Source organism: Fusarium oxysporum, chromosome 1 (assembly GCF_000149955.1).
Source record: "Fusarium oxysporum f. sp. lycopersici 4287 chromosome 1, whole genome shotgun sequence".
In the NCBI taxonomy this organism is placed as follows: domain Eukaryota; kingdom Fungi; phylum Ascomycota; class Sordariomycetes; order Hypocreales; family Nectriaceae; genus Fusarium; species Fusarium oxysporum.
In genome coordinates, this window is record NC_030986.1 from 3,279,406 (window position 1) to 3,301,756 (window position 22,351).

At 49.1% G+C, this 22,351-nt stretch overlaps 9 protein-coding genes across 19 annotated transcripts; 3 read left to right on the forward strand and 6 right to left on the reverse strand.

The window, feature by feature from the left end:
* The first annotated feature begins 4 nt into the window (after nt 1-4).
* On the forward strand, nt 5-2,239 carry FOXG_00523 (uncharacterized protein). 6 transcript variants are annotated; one of them, XM_018376914.1, is made up of 5 exons: nt 5-830; nt 894-936; nt 1,001-1,156; nt 1,243-1,425; nt 1,490-2,239. In XM_018376914.1, the coding sequence occupies exons 1-4, from the start codon at nt 306-308 to the stop codon at nt 1,344-1,346; spliced, it is 828 nt and encodes a 275-aa protein (XP_018232547.1). In that variant the 5' UTR covers nt 5-305; the 3' UTR covers nt 1,347-1,425; nt 1,490-2,239. The 6 variants fall into 6 exon arrangements, with proteins under 6 accessions (XP_018232547.1, XP_018232546.1, XP_018232550.1 ...); XM_018376913.1 differs by having other exon boundaries at nt 1,243-2,239; XM_018376917.1 differs by having other exon boundaries at nt 894-1,156; nt 1,243-2,239.
* A 669-nt stretch (nt 2,240-2,908) lies between these two features.
* Nucleotides 2,909-6,423, forward strand: FOXG_00525 (uncharacterized protein). Of its 5 annotated transcripts, XM_018376923.1 has the most exons (8): nt 2,943-4,023; nt 4,343-4,377; nt 4,445-4,744; nt 4,806-5,036; nt 5,090-5,157; nt 5,221-5,390; nt 5,490-6,132; nt 6,303-6,423. In XM_018376923.1, the coding sequence occupies exons 3-7, from the start codon at nt 4,501-4,503 to the stop codon at nt 5,887-5,889; spliced, it is 1,113 nt and encodes a 370-aa protein (XP_018232555.1). In that variant the 5' UTR covers nt 2,943-4,023; nt 4,343-4,377; nt 4,445-4,500; the 3' UTR covers nt 5,890-6,132; nt 6,303-6,423. The 5 variants fall into 5 exon arrangements, with proteins under 5 accessions (XP_018232552.1, XP_018232555.1, XP_018232554.1 ...); XM_018376920.1 differs by having other exon boundaries at nt 2,909-4,023; nt 5,490-6,423; XM_018376922.1 differs by lacking the exon at nt 4,343-4,377 and having other exon boundaries at nt 2,943-3,291; nt 3,360-4,023; nt 5,490-6,423.
* Nucleotides 6,424-8,115: 1,692 nt separating this feature from the next.
* FOXG_00526 (uncharacterized protein) lies at nt 8,116-13,691 on the forward strand. 2 transcript variants are annotated; one of them, XM_018376926.1, is made up of 7 exons: nt 8,120-8,367; nt 8,432-9,223; nt 9,276-9,343; nt 9,399-9,460; nt 9,511-9,653; nt 9,703-9,908; nt 9,957-10,757. In XM_018376926.1, the coding sequence occupies exons 2-7, from the start codon at nt 8,488-8,490 to the stop codon at nt 10,521-10,523; spliced, it is 1,782 nt and encodes a 593-aa protein (XP_018232558.1). In that variant the 5' UTR covers nt 8,120-8,367; nt 8,432-8,487; the 3' UTR covers nt 10,524-10,757. The 2 variants fall into 2 exon arrangements, with proteins under 2 accessions (XP_018232557.1, XP_018232558.1); XM_018376925.1 differs by having other exon boundaries at nt 8,116-9,223; nt 9,957-13,691.
* On the reverse strand, nt 11,057-12,724 carry FOXG_00527 (uncharacterized protein; the record flags this gene model as incomplete). The annotated part of the gene is made up of 3 exons (XM_018376927.1): nt 11,057-11,604; nt 11,657-12,580; nt 12,655-12,724. 3 exons carry the CDS (start codon nt 12,722-12,724, stop codon nt 11,057-11,059), a joined length of 1,542 nt encoding a protein of 513 aa, XP_018232559.1.
* FOXG_00528 (uncharacterized protein) lies at nt 13,329-13,815 on the reverse strand (the record flags this gene model as incomplete). The annotated part of the gene is made up of 3 exons (XM_018376928.1): nt 13,329-13,344; nt 13,471-13,719; nt 13,781-13,815. The coding sequence occupies 3 exons, from the start codon at nt 13,813-13,815 to the stop codon at nt 13,329-13,331; spliced, it is 300 nt and encodes a 99-aa protein (XP_018232560.1).
* A 2,177-nt stretch (nt 13,816-15,992) lies between these two features.
* Nucleotides 15,993-16,231, reverse strand: FOXG_17890 (uncharacterized protein). The gene has a single exon (XM_018397891.1). The coding sequence runs from the start codon at nt 16,089-16,091 to the stop codon at nt 15,999-16,001; it is 93 nt and encodes a 30-aa protein (XP_018232561.1). The 5' UTR covers nt 16,092-16,231; the 3' UTR covers nt 15,993-15,998.
* Nucleotides 16,232-16,816: 585 nt separating this feature from the next.
* On the reverse strand, nt 16,817-19,220 carry FOXG_17891 (uncharacterized protein; the record flags this gene model as incomplete). The annotated part of the gene is made up of 3 exons (XM_018397892.1): nt 16,817-18,823; nt 18,877-19,077; nt 19,140-19,220. The coding sequence occupies 3 exons, from the start codon at nt 19,218-19,220 to the stop codon at nt 16,817-16,819; spliced, it is 2,289 nt and encodes a 762-aa protein (XP_018232562.1).
* Nucleotides 19,221-20,287: 1,067 nt separating this feature from the next.
* FOXG_00531 (uncharacterized protein) lies at nt 20,288-21,835 on the reverse strand (the record flags this gene model as incomplete). Its single annotated transcript, XM_018376929.1, has 1 exon — nt 20,288-21,835. One exon carries the CDS (start codon nt 21,833-21,835, stop codon nt 20,288-20,290), a length of 1,548 nt encoding a protein of 515 aa, XP_018232563.1.
* A 280-nt stretch (nt 21,836-22,115) lies between these two features.
* On the reverse strand, nt 22,116-22,295 carry FOXG_17892 (uncharacterized protein; the record flags this gene model as incomplete). Its single annotated transcript, XM_018397893.1, has 1 exon — nt 22,116-22,295. One exon carries the CDS (start codon nt 22,293-22,295, stop codon nt 22,116-22,118), a length of 180 nt encoding a protein of 59 aa, XP_018232564.1.
* Nucleotides 22,296-22,351: the final 56 nt, after the last annotated feature.

The window sequence follows — 22,351 nt, forward strand, 5'->3', positions numbered from 1 at the left end:
CTCAAAATTCGAGAGCAGGGCCGCTTTTCCTTGCCTCCAGATACCAGATAACGGACTATCCCGACTTTTCAAGTCGAGGCCAAGTTTCCCGGTTAATGAATCGACACGACGATGGACCAACAACATTTCGGATCCGATACAGAGCTGGGCTACGACTGAAGAGCCCAGAACCATCTATCTTTCCGAGGGGCTATCGAATAAGTTTGTTAAGGTGAAGGTTCAACGATTCATTCCTCAGGCTGGTGACAAGCTGGAACGTACTTGGGATTACAAGGGTGTCAAGAAATCAGTGAAGATTCCTCCGTATGCGATGGTCAACCTCGAGGAGGCGAAAGAAAGAGTACCTGGACCACATTGAGAATAGCATGCAGGATGCTTTTACCAAGTTGCTTGGCCCACCTGAAGGCCTGCTATTCCGGACGTACTTACGTGCTTGGAAAATCTTCAAAGACCCTTCCACTATGCCAGAGTGCGTGGAACTTATTCATCATACACTCTTGTTGTGGATGTCGATTCGTCTGACAACGCGGTCGAGCTTCATTGTTGGAGAAGAGACCTTGGGGATGAAGCAAAATATCCTGGACGAAACGAACCCGAACCATGGCAAGATCCCTCTTCCGCCTGTACTTGGCGCTCAGATGGATCTTATCCTGATTCACCACATACAGACCAAGCTGCGAAGAGAGCTTCTGGACAAACTCCAGAAGATGATGTCAAAGAACAAGCAGAGCACTTGGCTAGTAACGTATCTTGTTATATTCATTCTTTTGCATAACACAGCTCTCATCACAGCTCATGATGCTGGATACGCAAAGAAGCACGGCATGAAGGTAAGATAGCCCTGAAAGTCGATAGTGGCCCGTGACGTTTGCTGATTATTGATGTACTTGCAGCGACGCTTTGCGCGTGAGGAGAAGGTCAAAGAATACCACCTAGGTGAGTCACACAACCACCCCGGTCCATCCTGCACGGAAGCGCTTGCTGACTGGGGATTGAACAGGCGCAAACATCTTGCTCGCACACTTCCACTACTGTAACAAGGGCATCTACCCTTTCTCGGAAGATTGTAAAGACCAAGACTTGCGAACACTGGCAGGCTTGGATGAAGAAAAGATCAAGTTTGTCCATCATACTAGCAACCTGGCTAGACGATATGGTAAGTCGACCCTCGGGGATGTAGAACCATACAAGCTGTGACCATGGCTCTCTGATTTGATGCTAACTTGAACTCTGTGGTTTCAGCGTTGCAATGGGAGGAAATCCGGAACAAGGCCGTGTACGAGCATGATTACTTTTTTGTCAGCCAGTTGTTCGAGACCAACTGGCAACCTCGAACAACAATATGATCGGGTTTGGTTGGCCAACAACATCTTTAGCTGTCTTCTGTGGTAGTAGGGAGGCAATGGGTGACCTGGAACCAAATGGGTAGGCGCAGAGTTTGAGAAGATGCTGTACTCACAGCGGAGATGCAGGAACTGAGACTGTATAGGAAGCGAATGAAGGGCGGTGAATGTGGATGACGGCGGCAACAGTAACGGCCATAATGACGATGACGATGATAACGATAATGAAACCATTTTAAAATGCCAGGGTAGTTTTTGTTACGAAAAGGCGGTCAAGAGCAGGTGAAGTACAGAGAAAGAGCCGAACTGGTGTGATGGTTTGAAGAGAAATGACATAAACAGCTAAATTGGGTATGGAGGACCGGATGAAGAAGCTATAGCCCAAGAGATTGATCGTTCTTGTTCAGTTCCGACAAACCGTAACATGGACCGTTCACGATACGGGACACGGCAAAGCGGCGGGGAGGAGGGTCGTAGGCGAAACAATGTAACAGGACGAAACGGAGCGCACGCCAACAAATTGTGATGCGATGGAAGAAAAGGGATGACGGTGAGAGGAGAGGGACAGGTGCACCGAGAGTGTGTGCGGCCACCTACAGAAAGAGGCGAGAATTTGCTCACCGAGTGTCGATGGGAGACGGGCTGCTGCGTTTTTGACGGGTTGCGCATTGTTGCACAGAAACACGAGGCGGATCAAAGGTTTATATGTACCAAGCTCGCTGGGGGTTGGCTCGCGGAGGGATGCCGGACGGGCCGGGCCTGGTTGTGCGGCGCTTGACAAACCCCGGGCCATTCATACCGCAGCGATGCTCTGACTTGACTTGGCTTGGCTTGGCTTAACTATGTAGACTTGGTCTGATAGTGTGGATAATGCAGCACTGTGCACTACATAGTACTCTGTATAAGTGCTTTCTATATGCTGTGTGGTTTATTAGTACGTCAATTATTCAGGTTGTGTATCCCTCGGGAAGAGCGGAGAGATGGCAATGGGACGAACGGGGGAGAAGTATGAAATGAGACGCGCCTATTTGCATATCCCTTGCCTTTGCTTTGCTTTGACTGTCGATTGTTGACCGTCCGAGATGTCCGCGTCGCCTAGGCATCATTCTTTGGCGTTGGTTTGACGGGGAACCAGTAATTAGGGCCCGAGAAACGAACCAAACCTAAGCTAAGGGGGTGGCAACGGATAGTAATCCGTCAACCAATGAAGTTGTATAACACCTCAAGTAAAGTTTAACCATTGCCAAAGGATCAATATCGACTGCCGTGTTTTGGGGGACCCTTGTCGAGTTTGTTGAACAGACACAATACTACCTATAGTAGCACAGCTACGGAGTACTGCTAGTAGTTACTGTAAAGGTGACGCCAGCCAGCCACAGATAGATAAGTGAGAAACCAACAAGGTGCACATAGTATGGAGTAAGCCAATGGTGAACCACTTTTAAAACACACCTAAAATTAGGAAAGAAAAGCTGCGACGTAGCTACTGGGGGATCAACACGAAGGATCATCCTTACCATGCTACTCCAGTTCGGTTAAACTAGGATTGGGCTCTCAGCTGAGCTTGAGTCTGAGCCTCTCCGAGTCTTAGCTCATATTCATTCTTAGCCTTTGGTGTTTTGCTTTTCTCAACTAACTACAGCTTGGAACCATACACATCAATCAACCCTTGCTGGGCTAGGCTTGGTACTTCTATCAATTTTCCTTCTCCTTTCTTTTTTTTTTCTTTTTCTTCCTACTCTAGTCGAGGGCCCGGACCGTTTCCCCAAGGAATGTTACAGTGCTCTCTCGTCTCGTTTCCTCCTCCCTTGCAACAAGAGGCGACCCAGAGTTTATGTTGCTACCCAGGACTTTTGAGCAACCCACTGGTGACATGGAAGCGAGGAACCGCGAATGAAGTACAGGATCAACGGCAAGGCACTTACTCACCTCCAATTGATACCTCAGAGTTCGTCTGTTCCTTCCGTTTCCCGCCCTGAGATACCGGTACCTGACCAGGCACTTTAATTGTTCAAGGCGTTAGCCCTGGAATATGGCAGGAAGTTCAGCGAATACCCGCGTTGCTGGGTTCTGTTGCAGCTTCCTGCCGCCGCGTATCTGCGACCTGCCACGAGCACGGCTACGCAAGTACCCGATCTACGTATACCCTGTCTCTAACCCTGCCAACTTGGAAGTGCCAACCCGATGCTATCTCAACAATCCTTGTGTAAGTGGTGTAAGGTAGCTACCCAGGTCCTAAGGTAGAGGTACTCGAAATTGGATGGATGTGGAAGCCACGGAACGAAAAGCAGATCTACCTTTAGTGAAATTTTTCATTATACCTGCCTTCTCTCTCATCGAATCCGAGAAAACGGGGACGAAGGAAGCATGGAAGAACGTTACATAACTTCAACATCCTTCCAAGAGCCGCATATCCAAGGAGCTTCACCTTCATCTCTAAATTTGAACAGGGCTACCACCGATTTCCAAACATCTTGGAAAAGCTATAATAATACCTTACTAGCCTCCTACTTAGTCTGAACGTTCTTTTGATATTCCCCATCAATCTCAATCTCGCTCGTCAAGAACTGTTCGTCTGTGCTGCAATTTGCATGCCATCCATCGTTATTGCCGTATTTTTAACACCTTGCACCTCCGTCTTTTCCTCTTTCCTCGGCCACTGCTACTCTTGATCTCGACTGTAAGTTGCGCCTTCTGTTCATGTTACTCTTCACAGAATTTTGAAATTGGAGGCGCCTCCAACGTCACTATACCTTGACCGAAGGGCACTTGCCACGATAGTATCAAACGTTCCTTTTCTCTTCTGTTTTGATCTCCGCCTTTCATTAAGCAAACACATTTAAGTAGACGCCTCGCACCACCAGAGGTCCCATTCCTTTCCTTCCATCTTGTTCATCTCTCTTTTAACGCCCCAGCACACCTTCAACTCACATATCATCTTTCATATTCGATCTCTTCCTGATCCACTTGGTCTCCACGCAGATCCTGACTTATACCAGCAGACATCAGACAACGGCCCGCTGCGTTTTGTAACGTAGGTTCTTAACAAAACTTACACATCCCTTTTCTCATGTAGGAGGCTAGCTGACAGAGTACCTCAGTATCAAGACACCCCCACCAAGCCACCAGCGGAACCTCTCCCTCAGGAACCATTACCATGGTATCTTCCCTAGCTGGGCCCATCATTGGCCCGAGCCCGGCCGTTGAACTAGCTCCTGCGGCCGCCGGCTGTGTCAGTCGCGTGGCAGATGGACCGGCTGGGGTCCCCGAAGGGTGGCCCAAGTTTCTCGACGAGCCTATGGCTTGGGTTGGTCCTCAATTCACGGATGAATCGGAATACATCCACACTCTGAGCGAATCCGATCTACAGGAAGCTGAGAATGCTTTGCTGGTCTTTAAAGGTACGTCTCTTTTCCTGAGGCGAGCTTCCATGGCGTTCATCATGTGGCTAACACCAGCCAGCCTTGGGACTTGACGGGGATTGTGTCTCCCGAGACAACTTCCCTCTTCCCACTCTGGGACCAAGACTGGATCGTATCCGCCGAGACGTGCACCAAGGCAAGGGCTTTGGTGTCATTCGTGGCCTCGATCCTCAAAAGTACTCAGTCGAGGACTTGACTGTGCTGTATCTTGGCATTCAGTCTTACATTGCCAATCGTCATGGGCGTCAAGATCGAAAAGGCAATATGCTAGGTTGGCTCGAATGACCCCAATACCTTGCTTCTTTCTCATTGACATATTTGTAGTCCATATCGTCGCCGACAACTCATCCAAGCTCAAGGCTGGTCACCATCGACACTCCACCTCCCCCATCGTATGCTAATCTTTCTTTATAATTCCTGGAAGGAATAGTCAACCAGGCTAACTTCTACTCTAGACTTTCCACAACGAGGAAGCTGGTGATATAGTCAGCTGGCTCACACGTAGCACCGCTGTCTCGGGAGGCAAATGCATTATCGCCTCAGCCTACACTGTCTACAATGTTCTTGCTACTAGCCGTCCGGACATGGTCCGCACTCTTGCTCGCTCTGACTGGCCATTCGCCCTGTAAGTTCAGGCACTTGATTATCTACATCCTCTTTATTTGTTTCTCTCATTACAGCGATTAGCAAGGAGTGCATCAACTGACGCGCTATACTGTGATAGACCCCGTTTCCAGTGCCGACCAGTCCTCTTTCATCATGAGGGGAGAGTGTTGATCAACTTTGGGCGTGTGGCACTCACAGGAAATGCAATTCACCCACGCCCTACCAACCTTCCCGCCGTTACGCCACGACAGATGGAGGCATTGGACTCCATTGAGAACATTGCCAAGGCAACTCAGCTGGAGATCAGCACACATGCAGGTGATATGCATTTCATTAACAACCTCACAATCTTGCATCGCCGAGAAGGCTTCGTCAACGGTGAGGCTGCCCGGGAACGTCGACACTTGGTACGCATGAGACTCCGCGATGACGAGCTGGGATGGAAGCTCCCTGCAGACCTGAGACAAGAGTGGTCCGCTGCTTTCAACAAGGGAAGCACCCAAGATCTGGCACATTGAGCCCATGCCAGACGGTTTCTTCCCCCTCAGGTCTCAGGCCAACTAAAACTGTGCTTCTAGCGCTTAGAGCAACCTCAGTTGTGGGGTGAACTCGCATGCATTCATGCATGCTCTCGAGACATGATAAGATAATGGGGTGCTTATCAACTTTGGAACTGAGGCGCATAAAAAGGGCAATGGGGAATCTGAGGGTAACGGGGGAGAAATTAAAAGTTATGAATAAGGTCCTGCACTCGAGTTTGAGTATGCTTTTTTAGGTTCTTTTATTTCTTTATTTCCTTTTTTTTTTTTTTTTTTTTTTTTTTTTTTGTTGGGGTGTCACGGTCGCGGAAAATTAACAAGAATGGTTTATCATGTCTCAGGCGAACCTGTCTATCGGTGCAGTGTGGTATCTGACTTTATGGGCATGGCAGGATGGGCATTGGTTGAAAAAGAGAAATCAAGGATTAATACGTGTGTTTAAGGCTTATACAGTATTAGCACCTACTAGGGACAGCCGAATACAAGGAATCGCATGCATAACTTAGATCGAGATGCTCAGGCACAGAAGACTATAAAAGTGATATATGATAGTGTGACAAGTCTAATTCGTATGTGTACCAAACTACAAGAAATGTTTCGTTTAGGTTGGGAATAAGCCGGGCGTCTCACGGCAGAACGCTGTGTGCTCTCCCATTGGCAACAGTAAGGGGGAGAAGTCGAGAGTGTCAGGGGTGCTCTATAAGCATGCAAGTCCCTTGTTCTGGAGTTCTTCAGGCTTGGAGAATGCTGGCATAATATATCCGTAGAGCCACACGAAACGAACACATACCCATAGCTGCGACCAGGTAAGACGAGACAACGAGGCTTGAAGGCTGGCGGAAAGCCGGCATAATACTTAAGACCATGGGGGTTGTGACTTTGGTGGTGACCAGGGATGGAACGCCTCAGTGGGGGGACTTGTCCAATGTGAGAAGATACCAAGGAAGAAATGTGGCTGTTTCTTAACGAGAGTTGCGTGCTGAGACAAGAAATAAGATGAGATGGTGGTATCAGATTTGGCACAGAATCTGGATGGAATGGCTGACACATGAATGACTTGCTTTCGATAGTTGGTCAAGATGTGCTTAGTTTCAGATGATTGGTTACGTTGGCATGGTGAGACAGCAGAGACAAATCTGGTATTGGATGAAAGGCGAGAACGTAGCTCTCATGGTCTCGGATTTTTGTCTGGTCTGCTTATGTTAGAGCGAAAATAACTGAATGGGCCTTTTGCTTTTTGCTTGGGCTGAAGCCACCAAGGGTTAGGTTCGGGGAACTTGCTTTGTATTCCATCGTCATCTCAGCGTTGTCTCTATACCGATCCGCCTTGCATTGGATTCTATGTCACGAGGAGGCTTTTTCCCCTTCCTCGAAATGACCTTTGGTCATGGATTGATTAATGGCGGTCAAGGATGCCTAGCTAGGATCGATGACGAAGTGGTTGACTTTCAGAGCAGATCGAAGGGAGGAAGACGATAACTTTCAGATGACCCACAGGCAGATATGCTTCTGTTCCTGATGAATGATGGTTTTGATACCATGATAGGGTAGCTAGCAGCTTGTTTCAAGACCTGAGTAGCCAACGAAATATCTTCCATGGAGGAACCCCGGGTTTATCTTGCACTTTGTGTCTTGAAACAATGATGACTGGTCTGTACATGATCGCAAAGATAGCGATATGTTGCAACTCATCATGATGGTCTTCGAGACAACAACGAATGTCGCTAATCCTTGACGAGATTGGCAAGAGGACGGACCTCGATCTGCGACTAGAATGACGCGTTGCCAATGCAAAACAAGCCATATGCATCAGGATTATGGATGAGGCGTTGAGAGAAGAGGCAACGAAGACTACGACTAGGTTTACATTACATTCTCAAAATAGACTCGAGATCTGATGATTGAGGTGGAAACGACGGTGAGATCCCATGAGATGAGATCCATAGTCACGGGGTCGGCGATCCTGGCGCTTGTTTCTGTTGTGGATATTAAGCGACCCGGCAATATCAGTACAGTGCCTATGACAGTATCAATTCAATTGTTGTCGCCCTGTAGGAACGCTAGAAAATGCCCCTCAGTGTTACGGACAGCCGAAGATCGGATTCCTTCCCCTGTCCAACAGGGCTTGCAGGGGATCCAACACAGTGCATGGCTGACTATCCAATTGGCCACTTTCCCCTTGCACAAGGCGGGCTACTCCTAACGCGCAGGGTCAATCAATTCGACGCCTCAACCAATCTTCAAAGAAGCAACATCATCAACATCATTAAGCAAATCGAACTCAGCACCATCGAATTATAGCGCTTGTCGCCTCAGAGCGACACCCCCGTCCGTTTCTCCTCTCCTCTCCTCTCTTTCCTCCACCAGTTTTCTAGGGCGTAGATTGACCGGATTGTTTCATCGACTATCCACTGTCATTGAGATCACTTCTCCGGGGCCCAGCCCCATGCCAAAGGGGTACATCCTACAGCCCAATCTTCGCTTATGCTGGTCATAGAGAGTGGTTGTTGAGACAGCATAGCTATCGCGCATCAACCTACAGTCTACCCATCACCATCGAACCAGCCCTGTATCAATATGGCTCCAGCTTCAGGAATTCTCAAGTCAAAAGCAGCCCCGGGTGCTTCGGGCTATCAGCCAGTGCATCAAGATGAGGGTGATGGTCACGATGATGGCCCTAGGGAGCCTCCCGCTCAACCAATCATACCGCGTGGTCCAATTCGCTCATACAGGAACACCATAATGCTTCTCTCGGGCCTTGTCGTTATTCTTATGGCCATAAACCTCTATCTTAGTCTTCCACTTGCCTTCTCCGGCTCCGGCTCCGGCTCATGTCCGGGTGACCCACCCCGGGTTCCCCAGTATTTTCAGACCTCGCCGCAACTATGGCCCGGCGTTACTGAAACTGGAAAGCCGGCTTTCATGGCACAAACCCATGTCTTTGAGCCTACTGCCACCTTTGTCCCCAATGATCCGTTGCAGACATCTATCCCTATCGAAGGCATGAAGGAGGGTAACCGAAGCATCTTCCAGATGATGGGTTACCTGAGTCCTTATTCTCCATCTACAGGCTTCGGCGTGGACGAGTATCCAATCCCTCCAGGTGCTGAGATCGTTCAGGTCCAGATGCTTTCTCGTCATGGTGCTCGATATCCAACCCCAGGTTCGAACGTCGCAACCCTTGGCGAGCGACTTGCCAATGCTTCGGCTGGCCTCAAGACCAGTGGCGCCCTTGAGTTTTTGATGGACTGGAAATACGAACTCGGAAAGGCTATCCTAGTCCCAAGGGGTCGACAGGAGCTCTTCGAGTCTGGTAAGAGTTTATCTGTTCAGAACTATGAACTTAAAACTGACAACGAGTTCAGGTGTCTTGCATAGTTACATGTATGGTAGCTTGTACAACCCTCAAAGCAAACTCATCGTCCGAACTACAGTATGTGAACTTCGTTCATATACCACCTAGGGCTCAAGATACTGACAGTGTATAGACTCAGGATCGCATGCTGAAATCTGCAGAAAACTGGATGGCTGGCTTTTTTGGCCTCGAGTGGTAAGCGTGATTCGTCCAAGGTGTTTGCTGCAGTAGTCTGACAGCAGCAGGACCAATAATGCCACTATCGAAGTGATCATCGAGGCCCCTGGTTTCAACAACTCCCTTGCTGGAGGGCTGAACTGCCCCAACTCTGACAAGGCGGACTATGTGACTCCTGTAGCCGCATGGTATAAGAAGTACCTCAAAGACGGTATGTCTCTCCGTCAGATATGCAGACCAACAACTAAAAAGTCACATAGCAACTGCCCGATTCAATAATGTGACAAAGGGTTTCACGTGGACACCAGCAGACGTCTGGGCTGCACAAAACATGTGTCCCTATGAAACTGTTGCATACGGCTTTAGTAGATTCTGTGATCTCTTTACATACGAGGAATGGGAACACTTTGGCTACTCTATCGACCTTGGATTCTCTTCGGGGGCTGGGTTCCAAAGCCCAGTAGGCGTAAGTTGACTTCTCTGACAACCCCAACCCTGCTAACGAGAGATGCAGCGAGCTACTGGCCTTGGCTACCAGCAAGAGGTCATGGCAAGGCTTAAGAATCATACCCTCGGTTACTCTGGCTCCCAGATTAACACGACACTGGATAGCATGAAGGAGACATTTCCTCTGAACCAAAGTCTTTACTTTGACTTTTCTCACGACACCAACATTATCTCTATCCTGACAGCCTTTGGCCTTCGCCAGTTTTCTGAGGAGCTTCCCACTGACAAATATCCCGGTGAACATGAGTTCGTTGTTTCTAAACTGACTCCTTTCGGTGCGCGTTTAGACATCGAAATCATTAAGGCGCCCAGTCCTGTCTCACCAAAGAGAGACGGCTACCTTGATGGCAAAGAGACCAAGTACATTCACTTCGTACTTAACCAACGGACTGTGCCTTTGGGCAGGAGTTTTCCGGAATGTGACGTCAACCGTAAGGACGGCTGGTGTGACCTGGATACGTTCATCGAGGTTCAGGACAAGATGGCAGAAAAGGCACAGTTCGACTACTCTTGCTTCGGAGATTACTCGTCATTACCATATGGTAAGGTAACAGACGGTGTGCCGCCTTCTTGAGAAAGTGTGGCCTTGCATATAAAGATATAATTTGTGTGTAAATATGAGATGCCACCTAGATTTAGCAAAACGACAAGTACCGTTTAGTCCTTAATTATAGTTAGCAATTAGAATTGGCGCAGCATGTACCTTTGAATAAATGGAAGCAAGACTGCAGTAGGCATTTGGATGGGGTTTCAACCAAATCGAAAAGGCCAAAGCAGCTTGAAGTCCTTTCACTGGTGCTTGATCGAGACATGTATAAATATAATATATAGTGATCTGATTTTGTAACTGTCTATAAGACCACATGGCACAAAATTATATACGTGTCCAAGGACCTGCATCGCTTTTCCAAAGCCATCCACATCTACCAAGCGGGTATTAAAACAATCCAAGGCAGATACGTCGAAAAGATGGTAAATCCGTAACGCCTTTGCCTGCTACTCCCAGCATCCCACAAGTTAATAAAAAGAAATTCTGGCAATAAAATAACCCCTCTATATCAAACAAGGCTAATATGACTCGCAAAGATAACATTGCCGTAAGCAAGTTTAAGCATGCTTCTCGGTAATCACCGCGTCGGGTGCAACAACATCGGGTGTGTTAAGAGAAGGAGTCTTGCGGACGTCATCGGATTCGCTTGGGTTCATCATAGACTGGTGCTCCTGGATGCCATGGGTAGGCTCAAGTACATCACCATCCTCAGCGGGCTCACCACGGTGAGGGCTCCAAGCAAGGAAGTCTCGGCGGACCTCGACGTAGTCGTAAGAGAACTCGCCGTGCTGATCGTCATCCATACCAAGGAGCTCAGCCTCTTCAGAGGCACGGAGCTTCAGTCCAGGAATGAAGTCGATGATCTTAGCAATGATGGCAGACATGACGAAGGCATAAGCGGAGGCAGCGACAATGGCAGCGATTTGCCAGCCAATAATGACGTAGTTTCCATCCATGAAGCCACCTGTAGCACCGGTGTTGACGCCGTCGAGGCCAATGATGGAGCCACGGGCGAAAAAAGCATTGAAGATGAGGCCAACGATACCACCGACACCGTGCTCGGCAAAGACATCGAGAGAGTCGTCAATTCGAACAAGGAACTTGACTGCGTGTGAGGTTAGCGATTGTGTGTAAAAAGAAATGATAAGACAACTTACTCTTGGTGGCAAAGTTACAAGCGACACCAGCGACAACACCCAGGATGATGCTAGCCCAAGGGTCGAGGAAACCGGAAGCAGGAGTAGCAGCAACAAGACCAGAGATAGTGCCAGAGCACCAGCCGACCATGGACCACTTGCGAGCCAGGCGGAAATCGAGAATGCACCAAGTCATAGCAGCAAACATGGCAGTGAGGCAGGAGTTCCAGCAAGCCATAACAGCACGGAGGTTAGCACCGAAAGAAGAGCCACCATTGAAGCCGAGCCAACCAAACCAGAGGAACATGGTACCGAGAGTGATGAGAGAGATGTTGTGAGGACGGAAGTTCATCATCATCTTCTCATTGCGGCGGCCCAGAACCCAAGAGTAAGCGAACGCGGACATGCCAGAGCCGATCTCGACGGGAACACCACCAGCGTAGTCGAGAACGCCGTTAACGAAGCCCCAACCATTGGGGTTCCAGACCCAGTACGCGAGAGGGCAGTAGACAAGAGTAGCCCAGAAGAAGATGAAGACCATGCTCGGCACAACGCGGCCTCGCTCGGCGACAGCACCGACTGTAAGAGCGCCAGTGACAGCGCAGAACATCATCTGATAGAAAGAGTAAAGCAGAGCAGGGACAAGAGGAGATCCGACTGAGGGAGCACCCCAGACCTTCATAAGACCGAAATGCTTGAGATCACCGATGAAGGGGTTGTTGGCAGTTGTAGAGAAGGCGAGAGAGAAGCCCCAGAAGTACCACTGGAAGACAATGACGGAGAAGGACATCATAACAACCCAGAGCATGGAGAGGGCCGACTTTCTTCGGGCAAGACCAGAGTACAGGAAGGCGATGCCAGGGACCATGAGAAGGACGAGACAGGCGGAGAGGATGATGAAGGCCTGGTCGCCGGATTGGTACCATTGGTTGAGGTTCTCGGTAGCTGGAGAAGAATCGTGTTAGTATTGGATTGTGATGATGATGAGTGTTCGCGTTGTCGACGACGGAAAAACATACTGGAATCACCACCAAGCTCTTCGTTGGTGCCATTGAAGGCAGTCGGGGGTCCAGGGATAACATAAGACATGTTGAATTATTGTGTATAAAGTCTCGTGGGATCTCGTTTCGTATGTTCGTCGGGTTTAGGTTGTCGAAATATGGAAGAGGTGAGATTCGATGAAGCTGAGCAGATCCCTCTCACGTTAAATGACGAGCAAGGTGAAGTAATTGACGAGTGAGTCCTGAAGAGGAAGAGCAAGAGGAAGGAAAGCTCCACCGGTTATAGGAAGTTATGGAAACAACCTAGTGGGATAAAAACGGAAGGGAATATGGAGAAGAGAAACAGGAAATGCAGGTGATGGGGCAAGACTTTAATATAATTGTTTGACATGCCTACATGCCTCACTGCACAGTACTGCTCTATCTTAGACTCAACCCAACGCCAAATCCATATCCATATCCATATCCATACCCATGCCGGCCGCGGGTCTGTCTCCATGAGCCAAAAACGCCATGGATGTCCTGGGCGTGGGACAATTTGTTGCAGATCTCCTGGTATGGTTCGGGCATAGATAGAGGCGCGATACACAATGAGAGACAAGAGGTAGAGATAGCAGCAGAGCTGAGCTGGGGGCACCAGAGATAGAGCCCAGGGCAGAGATAGCGAGTCTAAGGGTACGTACCAGCATGGCTCAGCCTTTCACAGGGCTGTACGAGCACCCGTTAGTCGCTGTGATACCGCCATAGATTGATCTGATACAGCGTAGTAACCAGTTGGACACATACAAAAACCACAAACCACAAACCATCTCATGGATGTTTATCGGTACGTACCCCCCCCAATTGATAGAGATAAAGATAGCGGCGCCTGCATGCTCTGTCCAGGTACCGACCCTAGCGCCAACGCGCTTACACGTCTTTGGTAAGGCGTCTACTATGTCGACTCCTCTTTGCGCCGTTCTCGGCTGGTTCCTGGGTTTTCGAGATCGAAGAAACACCCCTGTCTTTGTCGTCTCGTCCCGGACAGAGTCCGCATCGCTTCTTGACACGCCCTCCGAGACGCCCGATCTTGACTTGAACTTGCTTTGGCGCTGTGAGGCTTCGCATTAACAATGCACTGCCCAAAAGGAAGAAGGAAGCTTACCGTCCGTGGAAGTCCTCACATTGCTCGACACGCATGGCTAGAAATAAAGCGTCATACAAGTCATTTCTTATTTATAAATAAAAGCATCATGCTTCGTGTAACCTAGAAACTGGGTGTAAGACCCTGTGCCACCAGTCACAAATGGGGGCTGTCATCTTGGGCATCAGCCGTCCAAAATCTATGCACGAAACCTGGAATCTCATATCTCATTGGACCGTTCGAAGCTGGGGAGAGGAGAGAGCCAGAAAAAAGGACGGGAAAATCCTCCAACCTCAAGGGATCCCCTGGGGTCTGGAGTTTGGGGGGCGCCGTTGACGTGTGATATCTCTGAACGAAGCGTGGGGTTTTCTGTGTCAGAGACGGTCTCCGTTGACAGATTGCTCCATGTTTGAGAATCAAGATCATGGGGGAAGCTGGCAAAAAGAAAGGAACAATCTTAAATATTGCCTGGGCATGGATGAGAAGACTCGGCTGATATCCGTAGATAGATATCGAGCCGAAATTTGAGCAAAGCTGAAGTTAATCTGCTCAGCTGGCAAGTGTAGGTATGTACTGTCGATACAGGCTTGATGCGATGTTAGGCCTCGCCGTTGTCGGTTCAAACTACGTAGCCATCCCATATGTTTATCCATTCCGTGATGATGAATTCTTGACTGAGGCCTTGCAACTTGTGGATCGAGGCGAAAAACGGGCATCTTGATCGGAGACTAGAAACTCCTTGGCTCGCTGATCGTCGTGCGTAAATGCGGAGAGGGAACCAAGAGGGAGGGTTGGTCCGATTTACTAGGCCAGAAAGGATTATTCCATTACGGTGAACGATGTGTAAAGCCGTTTGATTACATTACCACCGCAAAACCTCAACTCGTGTCAATCACGTAGGTAATATCTGGGGTACGTGAGGTACGGCTGAGGCACCGGCTACAGCTACAGCTCTTTTCGTCCCTGACTTCTTGGCTCTTGGGAAGTCGCCCGATAATCGTATTGAAGACCGATAGAGCAATCTCTCAGTCTTGTCTGGTGTGATAAGTGAGATTGCCATCTTGGTTGATGCCAAAGAATTGCAACGCATTTCTGTAACAGGCTTGGCGAGATATACATGGTGAGACTGGCTATCAACTCGCTTCATCTCCAACGTCACCGCACACTTGAGCATGGTTTCGTTTAAGCAAAATAACCTTCTTTTGCTTCCCTCTTACCTACGTCTTACACGTGAACCAAGCTACCAAGATATTGTACGCACCATCCCGTTGCTAAATCGTTGGCGTCACTCAGATAAGAGAGATGTTTTGCCTGCAATTGGTCCCCAAGTATCGGACGCCGTCCAAAACGACCATCTCATTTGGCGCCCCTCACGTGTAAAGAGCAAGCAATTGTGCATGGCTCTATTTTTCTTATCAGACGCACAAGTAAAGAAGGTTGTTGTCGTTAGTTTTTTGTGGGGGGAGGCTTGGTCGGTACTTGGGTACTTTGCCAATTCATGTGAGTAAAAAAGTTGTTTAATGAGAACAAGGGTAGATTGCTAAATTCATGGACACATCGTAACTCGTCGACCAATCACAAGCCTGACGCCATATTCCCCGGGGACATTCTCTCCAATTCGAGTTTTTGGAAGTTTGCCCTTGCTAAGAAAAGTATTTCATCAATTTATTACTTTTATTTATATGATATGCCACTCATATCCAGTGACGCTCTCGTGGTTGCAAATCTATCAATCTCCCCATGCTTTCTTGCTTTTATTTTCCGGACATCGAAATCCGATCTGGCGGAACTCCATCGCTTGGCTACAGACAAACCTTGGCGGGCTGCCCTGCATTTCAAGCTGACGGGGATAGAGGCTTGGCCCTTGTACTCCGGGGCATCCCGGTAGAGCGGCAGCCGGATGCTCACTTCCGTACCGTTGCTTCGGGGGCATTTTGGGTCCGCTCCGAGTTTTGGTGCCGGCACTCTACAGCACTTCAGTTCTTCAACTCAAGTCTCAGCACACATTTGATCATTTCGGTGAGACCGCACAGGAAAACAGGGATCTCGCTGAAAGTTAGTCACTTTTCACTGAAGCATACGAAACCCATTCGTTCATCTTGGTATGCAAGATACCTGATGACTGACTGACCGTAGTTCCCTCCCTGTATATGTATACTTGAATGACGTGCCACGAATCCCAACTCCAACTCCAACTCCGGGCAAAATATAACATCATCCCCAGATTTTGCCCGTCCAATCAGACACCCTCTATCACAAGCTGATCAGAAATGATGTCCTCTTTCTTATCTTCCCTAGCATCACCTCCACCAATCAAGACTCTCCAGACCATCAAATCAATACAAATTACACTTGGTCATGTCCGTCAGAAACAAGGTTTGTGCACCCCTCTACCGCTATCTCTGTTATCCTCACTCCCTATCCTCTTTCTATTCTAGAAGGCATTGCCCTTGTCCCCGGGTCGGTTTGCGGGGTGGCTGTCTCGTCCCGCCGACCCGGAACCCCGAGATACGGAGGCATAGTTAAAATAATTCATAATTGTCACCACTCCCGAGGTAAGCTAGGCTGATTTCACCTCCGGCCTCCGTTCCGATTTATACTCTTGACCTACGAACCTGATTCTCCCGAAAAACGATGATCTCAGTAGCGGTTCTCTGTGATTTGTAACATAGTACCTATTCGAGCATTGAACCTCATCTGAGTTTATTTTGCTACACACTAAGCAAATTCAGGAACAATACATTATGCTGAATGCAACGCCTCCGATTCCATAGCACATTCGAGCATTGACGAGACTGTGTCGAAATCGCGCCTGATATCAAATGGTCCCCCATCAAGATCGGCACCAGCGGTCATGGCCAAGAGATAGTACAAAAATATTCTTATAGAAAACCCCAAAGAGTAAACTACCTACGCCTCTAAGGTCCAAAACTCCATTATCCCTAACCTAGTAGTGAATGATGAAAGCGTCCACCGGGTATCAATAAGCCAGTAGACTCCCAGCGAAGAAACAGTATGCAGGATATAGTTCAGAGATGGAAATGAAACGCCCCTGGGTCAGAAAATACATAGCTTTCCCGATTGTTCCTCTCGTGTCAGCTCATATGACAATATGTCGTGGTTTCGATAGTGCAGCATCAGCCGATATCGCCGGGGCATCGCTGGCCCTACACCTCCGACCTTACCTCCGATCTCGTCTCCCACCTGGACTGGCCCCATGGCCATTCCATGCATAGGTCGCAACGTCTTGCGATGTTCCGTCTCGTCGGATCCTGTCGGCAGCACCCACTCTACTCGAAATCCGTGCTCCCATGTTCCATCATCGCGCTCCGCAGGGACAGCCTTCCGAGTCAATGTCAAAAGCACGACGCGCCCGGTTGGTGACCCGATAGCCATAAGTGAGAGCTCAGGGGCCAGCGCAATCATGTTGAGTCTACTGGTTGCATGGAAATGCCGCCTCAACCCAGGGTCGCGAAATCGTCCAAATTTGAGCGCGTCCGAGCAGATAACTCCAAACTCCGTCGGCAAGGCCCTGTTCGGGATCGGAGAGAAGGAGCGCAACTCTATATCCTTCTCGTAGGTCCGTAACAGAAACAGCCGTTTCCCGAGATCTGCCAGATACGCCTCTGGCAACTGTGGATGCCGATTGTACTCAGGAGGTCTCCTCCAATAAGCCATCATCATTTCTGCTTTTCGGGGTGTTCGATAGACCGTGTTGCTGTGAGGAAAATATGTCATATCGAGCTTATGGGCAGCCGTTGCGTTCCCATTCATAGCATGCCCCAGGTCTTCCTTGTTCTCTCCCTGACCCTCAGAGTCCTGCTGCTTGAATGTCGCATCCCAAGCATAAAGATTATCAGGAGAACTGCCAGGTGACTTGTAAGTGCTCAGACCTTGCGCCAATTCGTGGGCTTGGAAATAAAAGGAGCTCCAATCTGTGCCCGCGACGATAGCATCCTCCTCCGAATCGACTTCTGAGCCGTCTTCCGAGTCGCCTCCTTCATCGTGTTCCTCATCGGTCTCATCTTCGGTGTCCTCGAATTCTTCCTCGCCAACATCGCTTCCCAAAAGATCTTCAGCCTGTACAACAAAACCTAGCTGAGGCATATCAGGTTCCCAAGCAAGAGGAATCATCGGGCCAGGCTGGTTTAGTGGCCTCAGCATGTTGTGTGGATTATCAGGAATATTAGCCACAGCGTTCCTGACGTTCACCAATGGTTGTTGACAGCCACTGCCTGCTGGGATAACTTCTAGTCGATTGGTGGGCACGCCAAACAGCTCCTCAGTAGTCTTGACCTTGAGAAAATCCCTCTCATCCAGAGCAAATATTCCCCATCCTCTGGATGGAGCAGGGTGGAACTCCTCACTTTTCAGTAGATTTGAACATAGTGGTGGAATGACTATTAGACCTCTGTTGCCTTGCCAAATATCTGCTAACCATGCAGTTCCCTTGATGTCGATTGCGCAAATTCGCTGCGCGTGGCCTTGACAATCGTCCACAAAACAAACGTTTGGGATATTGTCTGCACTAGGAGCCATCCGTATTACGATCCGCCAATTCCGGGTTCGTGTTGGGATATCTAGGCGTGTCGTGCGGGACAAGCCTGCCCTGCGACTCAGGGGGTCTTGTGTTAGAGCCAGAGCAAAGACGACAACCTCATGCCTATTTGAGCTGACGGCGATCAAGCGAGACTTTCGATGGACAGCCAAGCCCCAAGCTGATATTCCAACATTTTCATGGAAGAATTGTTTCGGAACAGATTTGTGTGACCTGTCGCTTGTGGCACGGCATTCTTTGGCATGTTTCTCAATTTCCTTGGTGTAATATGCCACCACATCTCCGTCGTCGTAGCACGCGAGGACTATCTCTTCGTCGCCAAGGAACCCTGTGATCATATGGTTGACTGTGTGTGGCCGAGACTCGTCAAGTTGTCCCCCGACTAACTGGGCGGCAGTACTTGCTTTAGGCTTCAGTTGTAGATCAGGTTGGCTCGGAAGTGCCTGGCTCGGGGCGGCACGGGGTCTGTAGACGAATATTCGGCCTTGGTAAGCAGAGAAGTAGAGCTGGAATGTGTCGTCAGCATTGCGACTATTAAAGGGAATCGGTATGGTCGCACATTGTACACTTGAGAAAGAGCAGTCAGATTGCTCCGAAATTTCTGCATAGATGGTATCAAGCGGTATATTGAAGGCCCGGCATTTCTCTCGTCGTCTGAGTCGTTCCCGGGCCAGGTAAAGGGTAGCTCGGCGCTCTGGGGGTGCATGCCCAAAGTCACCCGCTCGCGATCACGGACTGCGGCTTTGGCGCCATCGCCAAACTGAATGGGCGCGAATAAAGCATCAGCGAAAAGAATATTCTACGCACACGAGCAATACTCACCCGGTCAGTAGCTGTTTGCGCATAGCATTTCCCCACGGATATTGGCTGGAAGTTGCGCTTGTAAGGTTGTTGACTTTCCATCAGCTCTCACACAACTCATGCGCGGGGAGGTGAGATGGCCTTTGCCGAGGTGTTGCAGCTTAGCAATTGCATCCAGGTGGCGGATGTATGGATGGGATTGGGCAATACCCTGCGCGCGTACGGCGACTGATTCGCTTGATTTTCGAGGATGCAATGTGATGTGATATGGTTGTCGTTCTCATGCAGAAGGCTGAATACCGGTGCTGTTACTGGGGTGAGCTGCGTGATGATGCACAAAACAGCACAGCACAGCACTTCCAGCTCGAACCTCGGTCGTCGGTTTGCTTCTCGAAGAAGATGCAAGTGACCAAATTGAGAGTCGCGGGGTGCGGCACGTCAGTCCCTTGTTATCGATAAGGAGCCGGCGAAACCTCCACTGTAAGCTGAGATGCTGGTATGGAGTAAGGAGACGGAATACTAGTAGCTCAGCCCGGCTCTTATAATTCCAAGTATATTCCTTGTAAGATAGGTAGCTAACAATTTTAGAATTAGGTTGAGTGATTGCGCTAGGATTGTTGTGACGTTGGTACAGAGCTGACTATGTTGGTTGCCTTGTGTTGCTAGCAGTGGGTTTTTAACTGTCAACGATGATGTCAACTGGAAATCAGAGTGGAACAGCCTTTTATAATTGAGTCTAGCAATCGACGTACCAAAGCAATGAATCACTAGGTACTATACCTTAAAGTACCTTGACAAATACGGTTAATCTTTGTATCTACACAAAGAACTTGAAATAGGGATGCACCTGTTTCATGGGAATTTCCAATACCTGACTGCTGATACATTCTGTGCCGATAGGACACATTCCCTGAAAATGCCATGCTATCTATCTCTTTTGAAGAAGAAGAAGACATAGGTTCTGATACCATGAGTGTCTTAGTTCGGTAGGGTTAAGAACTTATTAACAAGAAATTGGCTTGTTACAATTGTCACTCATCGATACGCACACAAACGTCCTAACAAGATTCCATTTCGCTGACAAAAGGTATATCCTCCAAATCCACATTTAAATCCAAACCAGCAATACATTCTCATTTCATCCATAGTCGTAAGGTATATCATCACGCTTAAGCCGACATGAGCTCGAGCATATCCTTCATCCGGTAATCAAGCACTGGAGTCTTCCAATCATCTTGTAGTAGTCCATATCTCTCCGTTGCATTCCCCTTCGGCTTCCGGGCATTCAGCGCCCAGTATCCAAAATCGGAATCTTTCTCCTGGAGGAAACGAACTAAGTGCTGCCAGTAATTGGCGTCACCAACAGACGGCTGCACAGGCGCCCCGATCTCGCCAACCCACACAGGAGCAATCTGCTTATCGACGATGTATCCCCAGTTATGGTGCATCGTCTTCGCGAATGAGTCGTAGTCTCGCTGAAGGAAACGGCCCTCCCAGCTTCCCCAACCAGACCAAGCGTACACGTGTGCTGAGTATACTAGTCGGTGGGTAACATCCAACAGGATAGGACGTTTACACACTTTGGACAGATCGTTGGAAGACTCGGTGCCCTCGACTATGACAAGCCAGTCCCTATTCATCTGAAGAAGTCGGTTGCCGCATCTTTCAGCAGCTGGCGCCCACTTCGACCACGGCATGGTTCCCCAAAGGCCGCGGATCTCATTCCTGAGATCAACACCAATGACAAGCGGGTTGTTGATGTGTGGAAGCATGATAGTCTCCCAGTGCTGGATCCATTCGTCCTCGGTCTGCTGCACGCGACAGATGGGGCCCAAATGATCATTCGACCAGCCAGCATCACAAGGATCAGCACCACAACACCAGGTTGCGCTGGTTATGTGGTTGTTCACAATGACAGCGATGCCCGATTTAGTCAGCGCCTGAACAATAATATGGAAGATGTCCAGTGCCCTCAGACCGACCAAGTCAGGGTTTGCGCGAAGGTGTTTTTCTTCGACAACTGGATTCTTGATGACCAACTCATCAGCATAAGGTAGCCTCACACTATTGAAGCCGAGCTTCTTGATAGTCTTTGCAATATCATCGCGATGTTGGATATCCAAACCTCCGGCGACAAAAAACTCATCACTGGCACCATACCAGTTCACCGAGGCCAACTTGAAACGACGGCCGTTGACATCTACAATATCTCGTCCTCTCGTCCGTAAAGGGAGTGTATAGTTGGTGATTTGAAGATGCTCTGGAGGCGGGGGCAACGGGTTCTGGCTAAATCGTTCGCTGGCAGCATCAGGGATCCAGCTCCGATGCAATGCGGTCTCGACCTTCCAGCGATATACGTATCCGACTCCAAGACACAGTAATAAAGCAGCGAAGAGAATTGCGCTACTTGGACTACGTAGACAACTACATCTCCGTGTTCGTGTCCGGATCCAGGATCGCCTTTGAGTTGTTGGCTTCTCGAAGTCAGCGAATCGAACACGCCGTCTGGTTTTTTTCGTCGGTCCTAAGTCTTGATCCAATTCTTCATCCTCGTTTTGACGCTCATTCCCTTCCTTCATGATACGATTCTGCTCGATATCCGTCCAGTCGCCCAGTAAGTGGTTCCGTTGTTGGGGGTCGTCCACCGTCGGAGTCGGAGTCGGAGAGCGGGGCCGTGTCCCGCCAAGGAAATGCGGCACACGAAGACCTGACCACATTCTTCCACTTTGAGGCTGAAGTCACGTTTCTGAGCCTTATCGTATTCGGTTATGTATTTGAGAGCTTCAACTGAGGGTATCGATATGTTGAGCTCGATAGAGACAGAAAAATCTTTATCTCTGGTTGGTAGGCCGTCTTGAGGGCCTTCCACGGGCTGATATAATCTGTGATGGGAATATCTGTGTATAAATGGGCTTAAAACAAAACTTCAATGGTAATGTTTAAGAGGATGTCAATCATGTATGACCTTGGGAACAAGGCGGAATCAGAGACAACAAGTCACACTGAGAGGGCTGTCTCGGAGCTATTTATCATGCCTTGAGCCATCAAGTACCCATGGAGCTCTTTGACATACCAGTCTGATCGCCAAGTTATACTCAGGCCCTCCTCTTCCGGCTCATCCGGAAGAGTATGCAGGGCGTTGTGACTAATAGAGCGTGGTTGATGGAGAGTGGCCATGACACCACGCGACACGGCATTGGGCAGAGACCTCAATTTCGTCATTGGTGAGCTTA

Coding starts and splice junctions, on each gene's coding strand:
- FOXG_00523 (XM_018376913.1), top strand. CDS start 306: ATGCGATGGTCAACCTCGAGGAGGCGAAAGAAAGAGTACCTGGACCAC. Junction 831..893: donor CAAAGAAGCACGGCATGAAG/GTAAGATAGCCC, acceptor ATGTACTTGCAG/CGACGCTTTGCGCGTGAGGA. Junction 1,157..1,242: donor CAACCTGGCTAGACGATATG/GTAAGTCGACCC, acceptor CTGTGGTTTCAG/CGTTGCAATGGGAGGAAATC.
- FOXG_00525 (XM_018376920.1), top strand. CDS start 4,501: ATGGTATCTTCCCTAGCTGGGCCCATCATTGGCCCGAGCCCGGCCGTT. Junction 4,745..4,805: donor TGCTTTGCTGGTCTTTAAAG/GTACGTCTCTTT, acceptor AACACCAGCCAG/CCTTGGGACTTGACGGGGAT. Junction 5,158..5,220: donor GACACTCCACCTCCCCCATC/GTATGCTAATCT, acceptor CTTCTACTCTAG/ACTTTCCACAACGAGGAAGC.
- FOXG_00526 (XM_018376925.1), top strand. CDS start 8,488: ATGGCTCCAGCTTCAGGAATTCTCAAGTCAAAAGCAGCCCCGGGTGCT. Junction 9,344..9,398: donor AACTCATCGTCCGAACTACA/GTATGTGAACTT, acceptor GACAGTGTATAG/ACTCAGGATCGCATGCTGAA. Junction 9,461..9,510: donor GGCTTTTTTGGCCTCGAGTG/GTAAGCGTGATT, acceptor TGACAGCAGCAG/GACCAATAATGCCACTATCG.
- FOXG_17890 (XM_018397891.1), bottom strand. CDS start 16,091: ATGGTCTGGAGAGTCTTGATTGGTGGAGGTGATGCTAGGGAAGATAAG.